Raw genomic sequence first — 15,533 nt, 5'->3', positions numbered from 1 at the left:
TAATATATTATATACTATATATTATTATATATTTATAATTTATATAATATATTATATATTATATATTATATATAAATATTATGTATATATATATACAAATATATAAATAACATATATAAAATATATATAAATAGCATATATGGGCTGTGCTAGGCTATGCCGGCACACGGGCCATAGGCGGCACAGCCCAACGTACTGGCACGTGGACTTCAAACCCCAGGCCCAGCACGGCATGGACCATCGTGCCGGGCCTGGCACGACCCGTGAGCTATCGTGCCATGCCGGGCTGGTCCAAAATCGTGTCGGGCCGTGCTGGGTGGCCCGACTCGATTTACACCTCTGCATTTATTTGAACTTAGAAATCTATTTCTCTACAGTACAGCACACCCATGACCTATCATCAGATATTTTAAGATGCTGATGTGTTTGTGGGAGTGGGGCCAAATTCTATGACCATATGACATGTTGTCACGGGGGTAATCGTTGGGGCCCCGTGTAGCACTCGAAATGGGCGAGTAAGCCTACGAAACAAAGCAAACACACACAAAAAGGCAACAAGATGGCACACGAATTAGCAAAAGGCTATTTGTATTGCATCAATCAGTGGTAAGCACAAGCACACAGTACAGTGTCAAGGGGATCTCGTGCTTGACCTTTACATGCTTATGAGCTCACTCGACTACCTATATCCCCTCAAAGAGTACGTTAAGCTTTTGGGGGAGTGACAAAAGGAAACATCAAAAGGATGGAAAAACATACTAAGTAATTACAATAACGCCATTGGCGGTCCCCCCTTACAAAATACAAGCAAAGCGCACCCATGACACACATGTTGACACCATGAAGGCACGCGGTTGGCACTCTGATGGCTCACTGTAGGTGCTTGATGGCGCGGCGAAGGAGTCACCTGTGACATTCTTCCCCACTCAATTCGATCTACGTCCTCGGAGATCGGCTTCGGCTGATCCCTTAGAGTCACTATTGTGGAAGGAGGGTTTTTCTGCTGCTCCCCGAACCGGCTGTCGTCCAAGGCCGAGGTTTATATTTTGGTGGCATGGTTGAGTTGGCTCATTCTATTGGGGTTTCCTATGGCTAAGTCCTTTCTTGGCAGCCTTAAGGTATGTTAGTGGCTGGTTTAGTTTGGCTGAGGGGTAGGTTTGGGCCAGGTAAGGATCAAAATGGTGTTTTGGATTATTAAGGTGTGGATTCCCATGCATTTTTCCCCAAGGGTAACTCACAGGGCTACTACGAGAACTAGCCTTAGGGATGATGTGAATGTGGCCCCGATATGGCTTGGGTGGCACTCGCTCTCCCCGGTGGTTGTGGTAGTAGATGTGGGCAAGGTTTGACACGGCCTTGGGTCTTCTTCTATTGGGCCCACCAATTGTGGGCGCTTGCGGTTTCTGCTGCGAAGTCGACTTCCGCTAATGTGGTTGGTGTTGAAGCTGATGTTGCTGTTGATGTTGACTTGGGCGCTGGCATTGGCGTTGGCGCTGGCATTGGCGTTGGCGCTGGCATTGGAATTGTCTTGGGGGTGACTTCTTCCTGGTGACGACTTCGCAACCAGTTCCAGTGTCGATGTGAGGTACTTGACAGGGGTTCTTCCTTGTTGACGCAGCACTGTCTTCATGGTTGCTGGTTTCTTGGTACAACTGCAAGGCTGAAAGCTGCTTCCCAAGTATCTGCAAGGCTTATGAGACAGGAACCATGCAAGGGGAGTGTTCGTCCAGAATAAGCAAACTGTTGATGTGTGGCATAAGTGTTGCTTCCGCCTGCTTGAGGAACTCCACTCCAAGAACAACCTGAAAATCATCAAAGGGAACCACAGATAGATTGATGGGTCATTTCCATGGTCCAACTCGAAGTTCTACTCCACGGGTCGTGCCCTCTACTGCTTTGGCCCCAGAGTTGACAGCCTTGACCCACCTAGTTTGTTTGGTGGTGGTCAAGCCGAGTCGCTTTGCCTCCGCAAGTGAAATGAAGTTGTGGGTGGCCCCAATGTCCACCAAGGCTTGGGTCGGCCTCCTGCCGAGGGTGATGTCAACATAATTCAGCCCCTTGTGGGCTATGGTGGGCCGCTTTGATGTGGCATCTTTCTTGACCATGGCGTTGATGAGTTGGAGGGCGCCTACTCTTGGCGCCGCTGTGGGTTTCTCCTCATCGTTCTCTTCACTATCGCTGAGTTTGGCGATGGGGGCAATTATTTTCTTTCGGGTTGGACAATCACTCGTCCAATGCTTCCCGTTACAAAGGTAACAAGGCGCAGGAGGAGGTCTCCTAGTGGATTGGTAGCCCTGATAGCTTGGGCCTCCTTGTGGCTTCTTCCCTTGTTGGTAATTGTAGGGCTTGTCCGCGGGAACTGGCTTCTCCTTTGTAGGAGTTGATTGTGGATCTCCCCCACTCAGACTCATGGTACCTGGGCTAGGTGGTCTTTGCACATCTTCCTTAGGTGTTCTCAGATCAACAAGCTGCTCAGCTACGACCATGGCAGTGGCGAGGTCCTCAACCCCGCGTCGCTGGAGTTCGAGCTCGGCCCATGGCTTGAGACCGTCCATAAAATTGAACAGAAGATCCTTGTCTGACATGTCAGTGATCTCCAGCGTCAAGGCCGAAAACTCCTTGACATAGTCATGTAGTGATTCTTGATGTCTGAGATTCTTCATTCTTCGGCGCGCCAAGTACTCCACATTTTCTGGGTAGAACTGCCGCTTGATCTCACGCTTGAATCCAACCCAAGTGTCGATGGTGCGGGTTCCACGTTGAATGTCTTGGCAACACCTACGCCACCATAACATTGCGATATCAGTCAAACACATAGCAGTTGTACGTACCTGAGTTTGGTTGTCAATGATGCCAGTGGTGAAGAAATATTGCTCCAATTGCCACAAGAAGTTGTCAAGCTCCCTAGCATCCCGAGCACCCGAGTAAGGTGTTGGCTCTCGGATCTTGATGTTCATGGAAGCTAGGGTGGAGGGAGTGCTAGGTGCATTGGTCACTGCCCTCTTTAGGAGAGTCATCTCATCTCTCATCTCATCTAATTGCGCTTGAAATCTGTCTAGCAAGCCTTGTAGGCTGTTTTGGGAAGGCCTAACTCCCGAATTCTGTATGGTGGTGTGCATGTCTCTGAAGGCGCCATTGAAACGTCATTCTAGTTCCACCACTGCATTCTCAACCGTCTCTAGGTTGAGGTGGAGTTCATCAACCCGATCTCGGGTTTCTCCCACTATCACCTCGCAACGTAGGAGGCACATGTCCACGGTAGCTAGTTGGTCGACTGATTTGTCGTGCTTGCTAGCCTTAGTTGTACGCCCCTTTGGGGCTTGTGTCTTGGTATGTTCGTCAAGTGGAGCGTCATCAGAGTCGTGGGCTTGAAGCCGCCCATGCGATGTGTCATCGGCAATACCTCGATTGCTCTTCATTGTGTTGATGTAGGGACGAAGACAAGGTTCAGAGTGTGTGTAGGAGTTCCTGCTCTGATATCAACTGTCACAGGGGTAATCATTGGGGCTCGTGCGGCACTCGAAATGGGCGAATAAGCCTACGAAACAAAGCAAACACACACAAAAAGGCAACAAGATGATATACAAATTAACAAAAGGCTATTTGTATTGCATCAATCAGTGGTAAGCACAAGCACACAGTACAGTGTCGAGGAGATTTCGTGCTTAACCTTTACACACTTATGAGTTCACTCAACTACCTACTTCCCCTCAAAGAGTACGTTAAGCTTTTGGGAGAATGAGAAAAGGAAACATCAAAAGAATGGAAAAACATATTAAGTAATTACAACAATACCATTGGTGGTCCCCCTTACAAAATATAAGCAAAGCAAAGCCCACTCATAACACACATGTTGACACCGTGAAGGCATGCGATTGGCACTCTGTAGCAAGTTGGCAAGTTAAGAGAGTAAGGAGGAAGTAGTTCCAATTAGTCAAGATAAACAAACCGATCTAAACCAAGATTTATTTTGTTTGAGAATGATGCAGGAAAGGAGAAGAGCTTGCGTCTTTGTGAGCTGAACGTCAAGAAGACGTCTCTTCTCTGCTGCTGCTGCTACCACCCATCAAATCCACACGTTCTGAAAACGATGGCTGATCTGCTTTCTGTTGTTTATCTCCTTCCTCCGCCTCTCGTTCATTCGTCCACCAATTTGCGCGAGAATTGAGGGCAGACCAGACCAGACAGTGATGGGGCCGCCTGCAGACCTAACCAACTACCTTCCTGTTGACGCTTTATCTCTCCCTTTTCTTGTTTTTTGTTTTATCATCTTCCTCATGTGGATGTGGGGAGCCCGAGCTCCGGAGAGTAGATGAAAGAAAGATAGAATGAGGCGAGAGAGACTCTCTGAGTTTGAGCGTGACAGGCTTCAACTTTCCGCCATGCTTCCTGCTCCCTCTTAAATGCACCCTCATCATCACTATCACCTCGTTTTTCTCCACGAGTCCCGATCCAACGGGTCCAGTCACGTCGGCACGAAAGCCAACGTCAGTAGTCAAGACTTTGCTCTCTCTCTACTCTACCTCCATTCTTCATCAACCCATCAGTCCGGCAGACAGAAGAAAGGAAAAGAGTAAGAAGGAAGGAGAGAGAAAGACATTCAGATTCAGTCATACGCAATAAGGAGAGAAGAACTGAATGTAACCGAAAGAGATCCTCACCCAACTGAAACCAAACCAGATAGTTCGTTTTGGTTCCTCATTTCACCATAATGACCAACCTGCCCTTAGTCTTTGAGTGGGGCGCATACCAATGTGAGAAGCATCGCAGTCTCTAGAGCTGAGAAACGGTGATCGAAAGAGCCGAGAATAGCGACCATGTTGTCTGTAATGGTCTGGCTCTTCTGGAGTGTCTCTCTGGTCTGGTTCTTCTGGAATGTTTCTCTCATGAAGGCCGTTCGTTTTTTTAGGGTTTTATGGGCAGAGGAACACCTATCTGATCTCCATCTTTCTCCTCCTCCTCTTCTTCTTCTTCTTGTATCAAGACTCCATTGCTTTGAACCGATGAAAACTATGAGATCTACGAGGCAGCATGTATTACACGGCCAGGATCGTCTGCTTTTGCTTCTCCACGCCGTTGAAAGGTTTTGCCGCAGTAGTTTTCTGAGCGTGAAGAAGAGGATGGAGAAGGCGGGGTTTCAGAGCTAATGACACGCGTGTCATAATCTCGATGGTGTATAGTCTGTATTGGCACGCGTGTCATTATAAGTAAGATTCCGATTTGCGAACTTTAATATATATATATAAGATAAGATATAAATTATTATTTTATTGATATTAAGGACAAAAAGTTTTCTTATCGGCTTGAGCAAACAAATATTCAGTTCATTGGCTGCGACTGGCGGGGTTTCATATTCGGCCCATTGAAATTTCGATTTCGTAGGGGGAGCTGGCCGAAGAAATCCTTTATTATTATTATTGTCCACGGAATGTCGGAATGAGCTGATTTTCTGTGAAGCTTTGCTCGAGGAGAAGCAGCCAACTCCTCGGTGGTTAACAGAGAGAAATGGACTTGGAGTCAGTGAAGAAGTTTTTAGAGAGAGGAGGCTACGAGAGCGAGAATGCTTCAGTCGATGGTTTGCCTCTCCGATTCTTCGACCTATTTATCATGCAAGGTATTAAAGTTGATCTCATCGAACCAGGTCGAATTATCTGCACCATGGAAGTCCCTCCTCGTCTTCTGGTGAGTCTCATCCGTCTATACATATGCGTGATAAAATTTTCGAGCTCTTAACAATTTTTGAGTTTGACGTTCTGTGTTGTTTCGTTTGCTTGTTGGATTAAGAATTCTGGTAATATTCTGCACGGTGGTGCGACGGCATCTATAGTGGATTTGGTGAGCTCGGCCGTAATCTTTACAGTTGGCCGTGTAAACACGGGTGTTTCAATAGAGATTAACATCTCCTACTTGGATGCTGCGTTTGTCAATGTGGGTACCAACTAATCCGATTCTTTATCTTGATTAATTCTATCTCCCTCCCTCCTCTAATTTTAGTCTTTGTGTTTGATTGATTGTTTGTTATTACTAATTGAATTTGGGAAGAAAATGAGTTTTTCTCCGTTCAATGTTTATTTGATCCCCAAGAGCTTTCAATTTGACAGTGGCAAAAATTGTTATATCTAGTAGCCAAAAATCCCTAGCTGAAAAATGATTCTTGTTGTTCAAGAATGTTTAATTCTGGTATAAGAATTGGGGGGGGGGGGGGGGGGTTGATAAATACACCCTACCGGCTGCTTCTTGTTTGGAATATGGGATTCTTCGTCGGAGCTGGATGGATCATGCAAATTGGGTCATGTGGAAATTACTTCTATTCTAGTGACACTGTTTTAAAGTGTTCTTTGGGTATTTGGGAGGGGGGGCAGTATGCATTATGATAACATGCTAATGAATACAATACTGATATTGTGGATTGTGACTGAAGGGAAGGGAAAGAGGGTTATGGCATCTTTCTTTACTTGAAGGAAGAGATTAGAAGGATGAGAAATGTTATTTTCAACAAATTCAGTGGTAGGTTATCTTTGAAATAGATGTCTCTTTTGATTTCCTGTTTATCATGTCTACCATACATTCTGGATGAGTTAAGCTTGATGGTTTTAGTTTGGAGTGAGATGAACCAGTGAGAATTGGATTTGGTAGTACTTTTATTATAATGATAACACTTTGAAATTGAGAAGTAATTCGTTGCAAGTTGAAGGGGCTGGAAGAGCTAGGGACAAGCTTTAAGGACATGAGTTGAACTAGTAAGAAATGATTTAAATGCATATAATTTAGCGATGGATATGGCACTAAATAGAATGGAACTTTGAATTAGGATTCATGTAGCCAACCCCATATAGTGGGGACAAGACTGATGGGGATCGGTCTATGCATAAGGCCTATTCTCGTAAGAAGAAGGCCAACAAACAGGTTCTGATTTGGCATGGAGAAGACTCTTGGGAATTGGACTGATCTGGTCAGGGGTATTTTCGTCATTTTGACCATCTCAATGTGGACTTGGGCTATAGCATCTTGTTCTTATAGCTTAGTAGTGCTTGTCTTTCAATTTTCAGTTTATTTGCATTAGTAGATATAAAGTTATTGTGTTTCTTGATGCACAAGACAAAGAGTGGCACTTTTTGTAATTATGCTGAACAGTGTTTCGGGCCACACAAGTCACTCTATAAATAGATGTATTCTCTTCTTTTTGAGGCTAATGAATGAATGAAGATTTCCTAAGAGCTCTCTTGCTGTATGGAGTGATTCCTACAAACCCTAGAGTGATTCTAGGACCCCTTGGAGTGATTCCTTGGGATTTCTCTATCTTTTCTCTTTCTCTACCCTTTCTACTCTCTCTTCCTCTCTCTTTCTGTCTTGTGTTAGTTTGTTCCAACCCTATTGCATTAGTTTTGGTATCAGAGCATCAGGTTTCAAATGGCTCATTACCATGGTAGAAACATGAGAGGAAGATTAAGTGAACAAGCTAAAGAAGAGTTGTTGCTTGCACTTATTAATCGAGTGGACATCCTAGAAGCTCAAGTCAAAGTGTTGATGGAAGAACAAGAAGAGAAAAACAGCACTGGTGTTCCACATAGAGGAGCTGAAGTAGAGGGTTCTAACAACAATAACCCTATTGGTCCACATGTGAACCACCCACTAAGGATTGCCATCAAGCCCCTAAGGTCTCGAACTCTACAAACTCAAGGTACTTTAAGTGATTTATATGATGAGTTGGTGGAGCATTCTAAGACTAATATAGATGAATATCGGGATGATATTACTAGTAAAGTGAAGATAAAAGTTCCTAGTTTTAGAGGTGACATCAATCCACCAGTTTTCTCCAATTGGTTGGCAGAACTAGAGGAATACTTTGATTGGTTCGATATGTCAGATGAAAAACGGGTTAGATTTGCTAAACTTAAACTTGTAGACCATGCAAAAGTATGGTGGAGGAGTGTGGAGAATAGCTTACAGAATATGGGTAAGCATCCTATTACCTGTTGGGAAGATATGATGCATTACTTGGAGGAGAAATATATGCCTAATGACTTCCTAGATGCTCTTCATGTTATGGGCCCGGGAATAGGATCTTGTCACGGGTTGATCTGCGGGGAAAGCCTCCTATTTTCCCTTGTTCCTCCCTGCTCTTGATGAACCTATCTTGGCGCCTTAATGGTGATTTGTCCAAGAGATCACCTAACTCTCTCCTTGCTCTCTTTCTTGACTGAAATTTTCGATGATCTTATTCAATATTCTCAGCTCCTTAAATAGGAGATTACAAGAGATAAGAGTCCTCCTTGTGGGAAGACTCCCTGCTAATCTATACTACTTACAAATAAGATAGATAAGACTCCTTACTTAAGATAGATAAGACTCCCTAAGATAGATCAGACTTCCTACTAATCCTTACTGAAACAGATAAGATAAGATAAGGATAATAAGATAAGAATAAATAAGATAAGAATAAGATAACATGGACTGATCACTGCTGCTGCCGGCAGCAATAAGTCTTCCCAATAAATGCGTCCATATCATTACTCCCCTCCTGGACTAAGAGCTTGTCCTCAAGCTCGAAACTCGGATATGTGTCTTGGAACTCCGTCAAGGGGATCCAGGTGGCCTCGGCTGCTGGCAAGCCATCCCATTCCACAAAGACTTTGAGAACACCCCGATTGATTCTAGAGCGAACAAGAGCCCGAGGTTGGGGGATGAGTCTGCCATCCTTCAAGGATGGTAAGGGGGGAACTCGGTCAGGAGGAATACTCGTGAACGGCTTGAGCAAGGAAATGTGGAACACATCATGGATTCTGTTGTGCTCTGGCAGTTCCAGCTGGTATGCAACCTTACCGATCCGCCGCAAGACCTTGAAGGGTCCATAGAATTTAGGAGCAGCCCTGTATCTCAAGGAGTGTTGCCGATAGGGCTGAAGCTTCAACCACACAAACTGTTCCGGTTCAAATGACAATTCCCGATGATGCTGGTCATAGGCGTGCTTCATGCGTAGTTGTTCTTGTTGTAGGCAAAGAGAAACTTCAGCGAGAAGGGCATTGCGCTCTTGTAGGGAGCGATCAATCTTCAAACGAGTGGAACTGGGTTCATAGGATAACAAACGAGGAGGGTTACGGCCATAGACGACCCAGAATGGTGTCATTCCGAGGGAAGAATGATAGGCAGTGTTATAACAATACTCGGCCCAAGGGAGCCAATCAGTCCACCGTATCGGTTGATCTCCAACAAAACAACGGAGGTACATTTTGATCGTACGGTTCACCACCTCCGTTTGGCCGTCTGTTTGAGGATGATACGCGGAGGAAAAAGCTAAGGCGGTACCATGTAACCAAAACAATTCCTTCCAGAAGGCACTAGTAAAAACTGGGTCCCTGTCGCTGACAATAGATTCCGACAGTCCATGTAAACGGAAAACATGCGTAAAGAAAACGTGGGCGACCGATGTAGCACTGTACCGATGTGACAGAGGGATGAAATGGGCGTACTTGGAGAAGCGATCCACAACCACGTAAAGAACTGATTTTCCACCAATCTTGGGTAGGCCCTCAATAAAATCCATGGAGATATCAGCCCAGATTTGTGCTGGAATCGAGAGGGGCTGAAGAAGGCCAGCTGGGTGAAGATTCTCCCATTTGTGCTGTTGACACGTGGAGCAGTTATGGATAAAGTCCCGAATGGAAGTTCTCATACCTTGCCAGTGGAAATCCGCTTGGACGCGATGCAGTGTCTTCTGAACGCCTTCATGGGTGGAGTAATGGATACTGGAGATAATGGAAGGAATTAAAGAGGAATCTGCTGGAAGATGTACCTGTCCTTTGTATAGCACCAGCCCGTCCTGAAAGGACCAAGTGGAGTCGGCGGCTCCAGACTGAATTTTCTGAACAAGGACTGTCCACTCTAGTGATTGTGGCAGCTCCTTCTTGATGTCGTCTAACAAGGTGATTCGGGGTTGGGAAATCCCACAGAGGAGCATAGTGTCTTCGTCACGCCCAGACAAAGCATCCGCGGTGCGATTTAAGGATCCCGCCTTGTAGTCTACCCGGAAATCAAAACCTAGCAACTTGCTAACCCAATGTTGTTGAGGTGAAGTGGTAAATCGCTGCTCCAACAAGTACTGGAGGCTATAATGATCGGTTTTGACGACGAATGACCGTCCCCACAAGTATGGTCTCCAGTGTTGGACTGCTCTAGCCAACCCAATCAGTTCGCATTCATAGGCAGGTAATTTTAAATGTCAGTCAGCAAGTTTGCAGCTAAAGAAGGCAATCGGGTGCCCTTGTTGCTGTAATACGGCTCCAATACCTATTCTGGATGCATCACACTCGACTGTAAACTCGAGGTCAAAGTTTGGCAATTGCAGAACTGGGGTGGAGGAGAGGGCATCCCTTAAACTTGCAAAAGCTACATCGGCTGCGTCATCCCAATGAAAGGCATTCTTCTTTAGCAGATTGGTTAATGGGGCAGCCAACAGGCCATAATTTTGTACAAATTTGCGGTAGTATCCTGTCAGACCCAGGAACTCGCAGAGAGCCTTGGCGGATTGGGGTTTGGGCCATTCCTTGATATGCTTGGATTTTGGAACCATCCACCGTGACACCTTGCCCATCGATGACATGCCCCAAGTAAAGAACCTGACGTTCCCCAAAAGAGCACTTGGACCGTTTAAGGAAGAGCTTGTGTTGGCGTAGGAGTTCAAAAACAGTCCGTAGATGATGCACGTGTTCTATCCATGATTTGTTGTAAACTAAAATGTCATCAAAGAACACTAAAACAAATTTGTGAAGGTGGGACTGAAATACCTCGTTCATTAGAGACTGGAATGTGGATGGGGCGTTGGTGAGACCGAATGACAACTAAAAATTCGAAGTGGCCATGATGAGTTCTGAAGGCAGTTTTCACTACGTCCTCGGAAGCCATTCGGACCTGAAAGTATCCTGACCTGAGGTCTAATTTGGAGAAGTACTGGGCACCATGAAGCTCATCCAACAGCTCGTCCACAACGGGAATAGGGAATTTATCCTTGATAGTCTGGTTATTGAGCTCTCTGTAGTCCACACAAAACCTCCAAGTCCCATCTCGCTTTGCCACCAACAGAACTGACGAGGAGAAGGGAGAACGGCTAAGGCGGATGATCCCTTGTTTCATCATTTCAGCACATTGCTTCTCTATCTCATCTTTTTGCAGATGTGGGTAGCGATAGGGCCGAACCACGACTGGTTCTGAACCCGTCACCAGAGGGATCCGATGATCGCATGTTCAGGAAGGAGGAAGCCCCTTGGGTTCTTGGAACACATCGGAAAAATCGGTGAGGAGTCTTTCCATATTCGCTACTTGCGTCGATTCGCCCTGAAGCGCATGAACCTGTGGTTTTTTTGCCTTTACCTTGGTTCCCTGCCAAGTAACTTGTTTCCCATTCAAGCGGAATGTCATCCTCAGGGCGCTGAAATCCCATAGGATTGGGCCTAGGGTGATCAACCATTTTACCCCAAGGACTATATCAAATTCATCCAAGGATAGCACAAATAAATCAGCAAAGAAGGATTCAGATTCGACCTGTATTTGGATGTCCTTACAGATTCCGGGACTGTGAACCTTTTCACCGTTTGCTACGGCTACCTGCAGTCTTGGTCTGATTTCCGTAGGTAATTCCAATTGGAGGGCAGCTTGCTCACTTACAAAGTTGTGTGTGCTTCCTGAGTCAACGAGGATCCGTACTGGTTTTCCTGTCTCCCGTACCCGCAACTGCATAGTCTGAGAGGTCTTTATTCCGGTGATTGCGTGGAGGGAGATCTCGGGTTCAAACGTTGCGGGTTCATCCTCGTCGTCCTCTTGTTCGTCCACCAGGAGGCAGAAAAACCTCTTGCATCTGTGACCTGCCGAATAAAGATCGTCGCAGTTGAAGCACTGCCCCCTTGCCCGGCGATCTGCCATCTCGGCTCTGGACAGGCGTTTAATGGGGGGTGCCACCATGCTGCTTCCCGTACTGGATGCCGACCTAGGAGCGTTACTTGTTGGAGGCTTCTGTTCTCGGCTGGTTGCAGTAGAAGGGGCCATTCCGGTTATTTTCGGGGGTGCCCATGATGTCGGCGACCACCCCATGCTGAAGGTTCGGTTGAGCTATAACTTGCGTTCGAAGGCGCGAGCTAGATTCATGGCTGTAACCAGGTTGGGGGGTGTTGCATCTCCACATCCACCCTCAAGGGTTCTGCTAACCCTGCGGTGAACATGTCTACCTGCTAGTCCGGTCGTACCGAAGCTGCTCTGGCAAGGAGGGTCTAGAATTGGCGCTGGTATTCAGCCACCGTTCCCGTCTGTTTGAGGTTGATCAGTTCACCTAACGGGTTGCTCGTCAATGGGGGCCCAAACTGAGTAGGCAGGAGGACTTGAATTGGGTCCAGTTGAGCCTGGGTTCCTCTTGTTCCAGTCGATACAACCAGAGCTGCGCCTCCTTCGTCAGGTGGAATGCGGCTAGGCTTACCTTGTCTCTGTCCTCCGTCCGCTGGTTGCGAAAGAACTGCTCACATCGATATTGCCACCCCAAAGGATCTCCGGTGCCGTTGTAAGGAGGGAACTCCAGCCTGCTGTACTTGGGAACGACCGTGGATGTCGGGGCGACGACCTGCTGTTCGCCGGGCGACTCTGTCAAATTTGGTCGAAGGCTGTTTGTGGTTGCAGCCCCTTCCGGATTCCTTTCCTTGTTGGAGAAATACAACTTCATCAAGCGTCGTAACCCTCGGACATCGTCCTTGATTTCGCGCACCTCCGTGCTGTTCTCCACAAGCCTGTGCTCCAGTTCGTGGACCCTAGACGTCAATTGCTCCAGATCACCCATGACGTTTGGCTTTGATACCAAAATGTTATGGGCCCGGGAATAGGATCTCGTCACGGGTCGGTTCACGCGGAAAACCTCTTGTTTTCCCTTGTTCCTCCTTGCTCTTGATGAACCTATCTTGGCGCCTTGATGGTGATTTGTCCAAGAGATCACCTAACTCTCCTTGCTCTCTTTCTTGACTGAAATTTTCGATGATCTTATTCAATATTCCCAGCTCCTTAAATAGGAGATTACAAGAGATAAGAGTCCTCATTGTGGGAAGACTCCCTGCTAATCTATACTACTTACAGATAAGATAGATAAGACTCCCAAGATAAGACTCCCAAGATAAGACTCCTTACTTAAGATATATAAGACTCCCTAAGATAGATCAGATTTCCTACTAATCCTTACTGAAACAGATAAGATAAGATAAGGATAATAAGATAAGAACAAATAAGATAAGAATAAGATAAGATGGACTGATCACTGCTGCTGCCGGCGGCGATAAGTCTTCCCAATAAACGCGTCCATATCACTTCATGATGAGATGATGACATTGAGGCAAGGCAGCTTATCTGTGTCTAAGTACATGCAGAAGTTTAATGAGCTTACTATTAGATGTCAGTCTACAGAAAGTGAGAAGCAAAAATTAGCCCGATTTTGGAATGGTTTAAGGGCTGATATTCCAAGGGAAATGATGACTACATGAGTTTATGATGTAGATGATACTTTTCAAATAGCTCTTAAAATAGAGATGAGCTTGAAGCAAGTGAATAGTAGGAGGTTTGGTATTCAAGTTGGGGTGGCAGCAGCATGTAAAAGTTTAGATGAGGGTAGAGTCACTAGACCTACATCTCATAATGTGGTTCCAGTAAGGTCTAATGGTTCCAAGTATCAGGGAGCTGATAACAAGGGGAAGAACATCATGATTGATGCGAATAAAAGGGGAACAACAGAAAATACTTGTTTCAAGTGTGGTGGAAAGGGCCATTATGCATTTCATTGCCCTAATAAAAATCTACACATAGGGTGTGAGAAGGAAGGACAAGTGGAAGATGATGAAGGAGGCCTTGGTGAAGAGGAGTACACTAGGTCTGAACATGAAGAAGATGACAACAATCTTGTTGGAGTTGTTTGACACATTTTAACATCCTCTAAAGAAGAAAAGAAAGAAGATTGGCTTTGTACAACGATCTTCCTCACCTTTGTCAGGAGCGGAGACAAGCTTTGCAAGCTAATAATTGATGGTGGTAGCAACATGAATGTGGTTTCTACAACAACTATTGAAAGGCTCAATCTAGTTGCACAACCTCATCCTCAACCATACAAGATTGCTTGGTTAAACAAGATGACTCTTCAGGTAGAACAAAGAGCTCTTGTTTTTATTTCCTCTGGGTCTTATATTTGGTGTGATGTTGTTCCTATGAATGTTGCACATATTCTATTAGGCTAACCATGGCTTTACGATAGGGATGTATACCATTGTGGGAAAGAGAATACATATTACTTTCTATTTAATGGAAAGAGAATTGTTATGATACCTATGTCACTTGATGAGATCAATAAGCAAACTAAGACCCCTCAAAAAGCAGCTCTAGCCCAAAAACAAGTAGTTGAACAAAAGAAGCAACCTTCTTGCTGTCCAAGAAGCAATTTGAGGAGGAAAGCAAAGAATCATGCCTTGTTTATGCCCTAATAGTGAAAGAAGTGAATAAACCAGCAATGTCTTCGACATTGGCGTTGTTGTGCAATTGAAGGGGTGAGAGATCCATCATATGGATAGCCGAACCCTGCAGGAAGGTAGGGCGAAATTTCAAAAATTTCTCTCTCCCATATGAGAATCGCATTCCCTGTTTTAGAAAAACTGCATTTTTCAAGGATCAATCTTGAACCAAGAACTGAACCAGATCTGAACCAAAACAGTAGGAGAGGGATATACTTGATACGAAGATGCAATATCTCCCAACGAAGGTGTTCACGCCCAAAGAAAGACTCCAAAGACTGCTCCCATTGAAGATGACACAGTGAATGGTGGAGCAGAATCAGCAGGGTCCGTCCAACGAACCGAATTCTTCAGCAAGAATCTAATGGAGGCAGTGAGCACGACTTCTGATCAACCTTTCTCCAAAGACTGATGTCAAGACTCTTCTTCATCGCTTCTACAATGGATGGAGATCGAACTGGTTGTGGCGGCAACTGGAGGAAATCGCAGGGAGAAGATGGCGCAATCACACTGTTGTTGTCTTTTCTCTGGGTGCTCTGAGATCTGATCTCTGAGAAGCTTGGGATGCTGAGGATGATCTGAATGGTTTGCCCCCTTCCTCCATTTATAGCCTTAAAGAGAGTTCCTAATCTCATTAGGATTTTCTTAATCCAAATTTGTATTTGGATAAGGAGTTCTCTTTAAGAGATAAGGATAAGCCCTTATCTTATTTGCAGATTAGATCAACTCTCTCCTAACCTCATTAGGAGGTTTCAGATTTGGACTCTCTGAGTGGATAGGGTAAGACCCTATTCTATTTTCTGATTTAATCCCAGATTCGCCCCCTTATTTAACTAGTCATACTAGGCCAGTTCGAAATGGGCTTTAGGCCCAATAAGTCTAAGTGCTCAAACTGCTTCCAACCTGTTGCCTAGTTGGGCTTTTTTGTATGGCGTGGGACCCAAACATTGATCTACACATCAGTCACATGGGTTCGGCCCAGCCTTTGTTACAAGGCCTAGCCGAATTCAC

At 45.5% G+C, this 15,533-nt stretch overlaps 1 protein-coding gene across 1 annotated transcript in view; it reads left to right on the top strand.

The window, feature by feature from the left end:
- Nucleotides 1–3,594: 3,594 nt before the first annotated feature.
- LOC104608309 (uncharacterized) overlaps nt 3,595–15,533 on the top strand; it is a 37,484-nt gene continuing 25,545 nt past the window's right edge. The window contains exons 1-2 of the mRNA XM_010274258.3: nt 3,595–5,682; nt 5,785–5,928. Of these exons, the coding sequence (XP_010272560.1) occupies nt 5,506–5,682; nt 5,785–5,928 (321 nt within the window). The 5' untranslated portion in view covers nt 3,595–5,505. The remainder of the gene's footprint in view (nt 5,683–5,784; nt 5,929–15,533) is intronic.

This window comes from Nelumbo nucifera, chromosome 1, assembly GCF_055504915.1.
Source record: "Nelumbo nucifera cultivar China Antique chromosome 1, China Antique-T2T, whole genome shotgun sequence".
Lineage (NCBI taxonomy): Eukaryota > Viridiplantae > Streptophyta > Magnoliopsida > Proteales > Nelumbonaceae > Nelumbo > Nelumbo nucifera.
The sequence above is the reverse complement of the archived record's forward strand: the minus strand, read 5'-3'. Positions and strand labels throughout refer to the sequence as shown.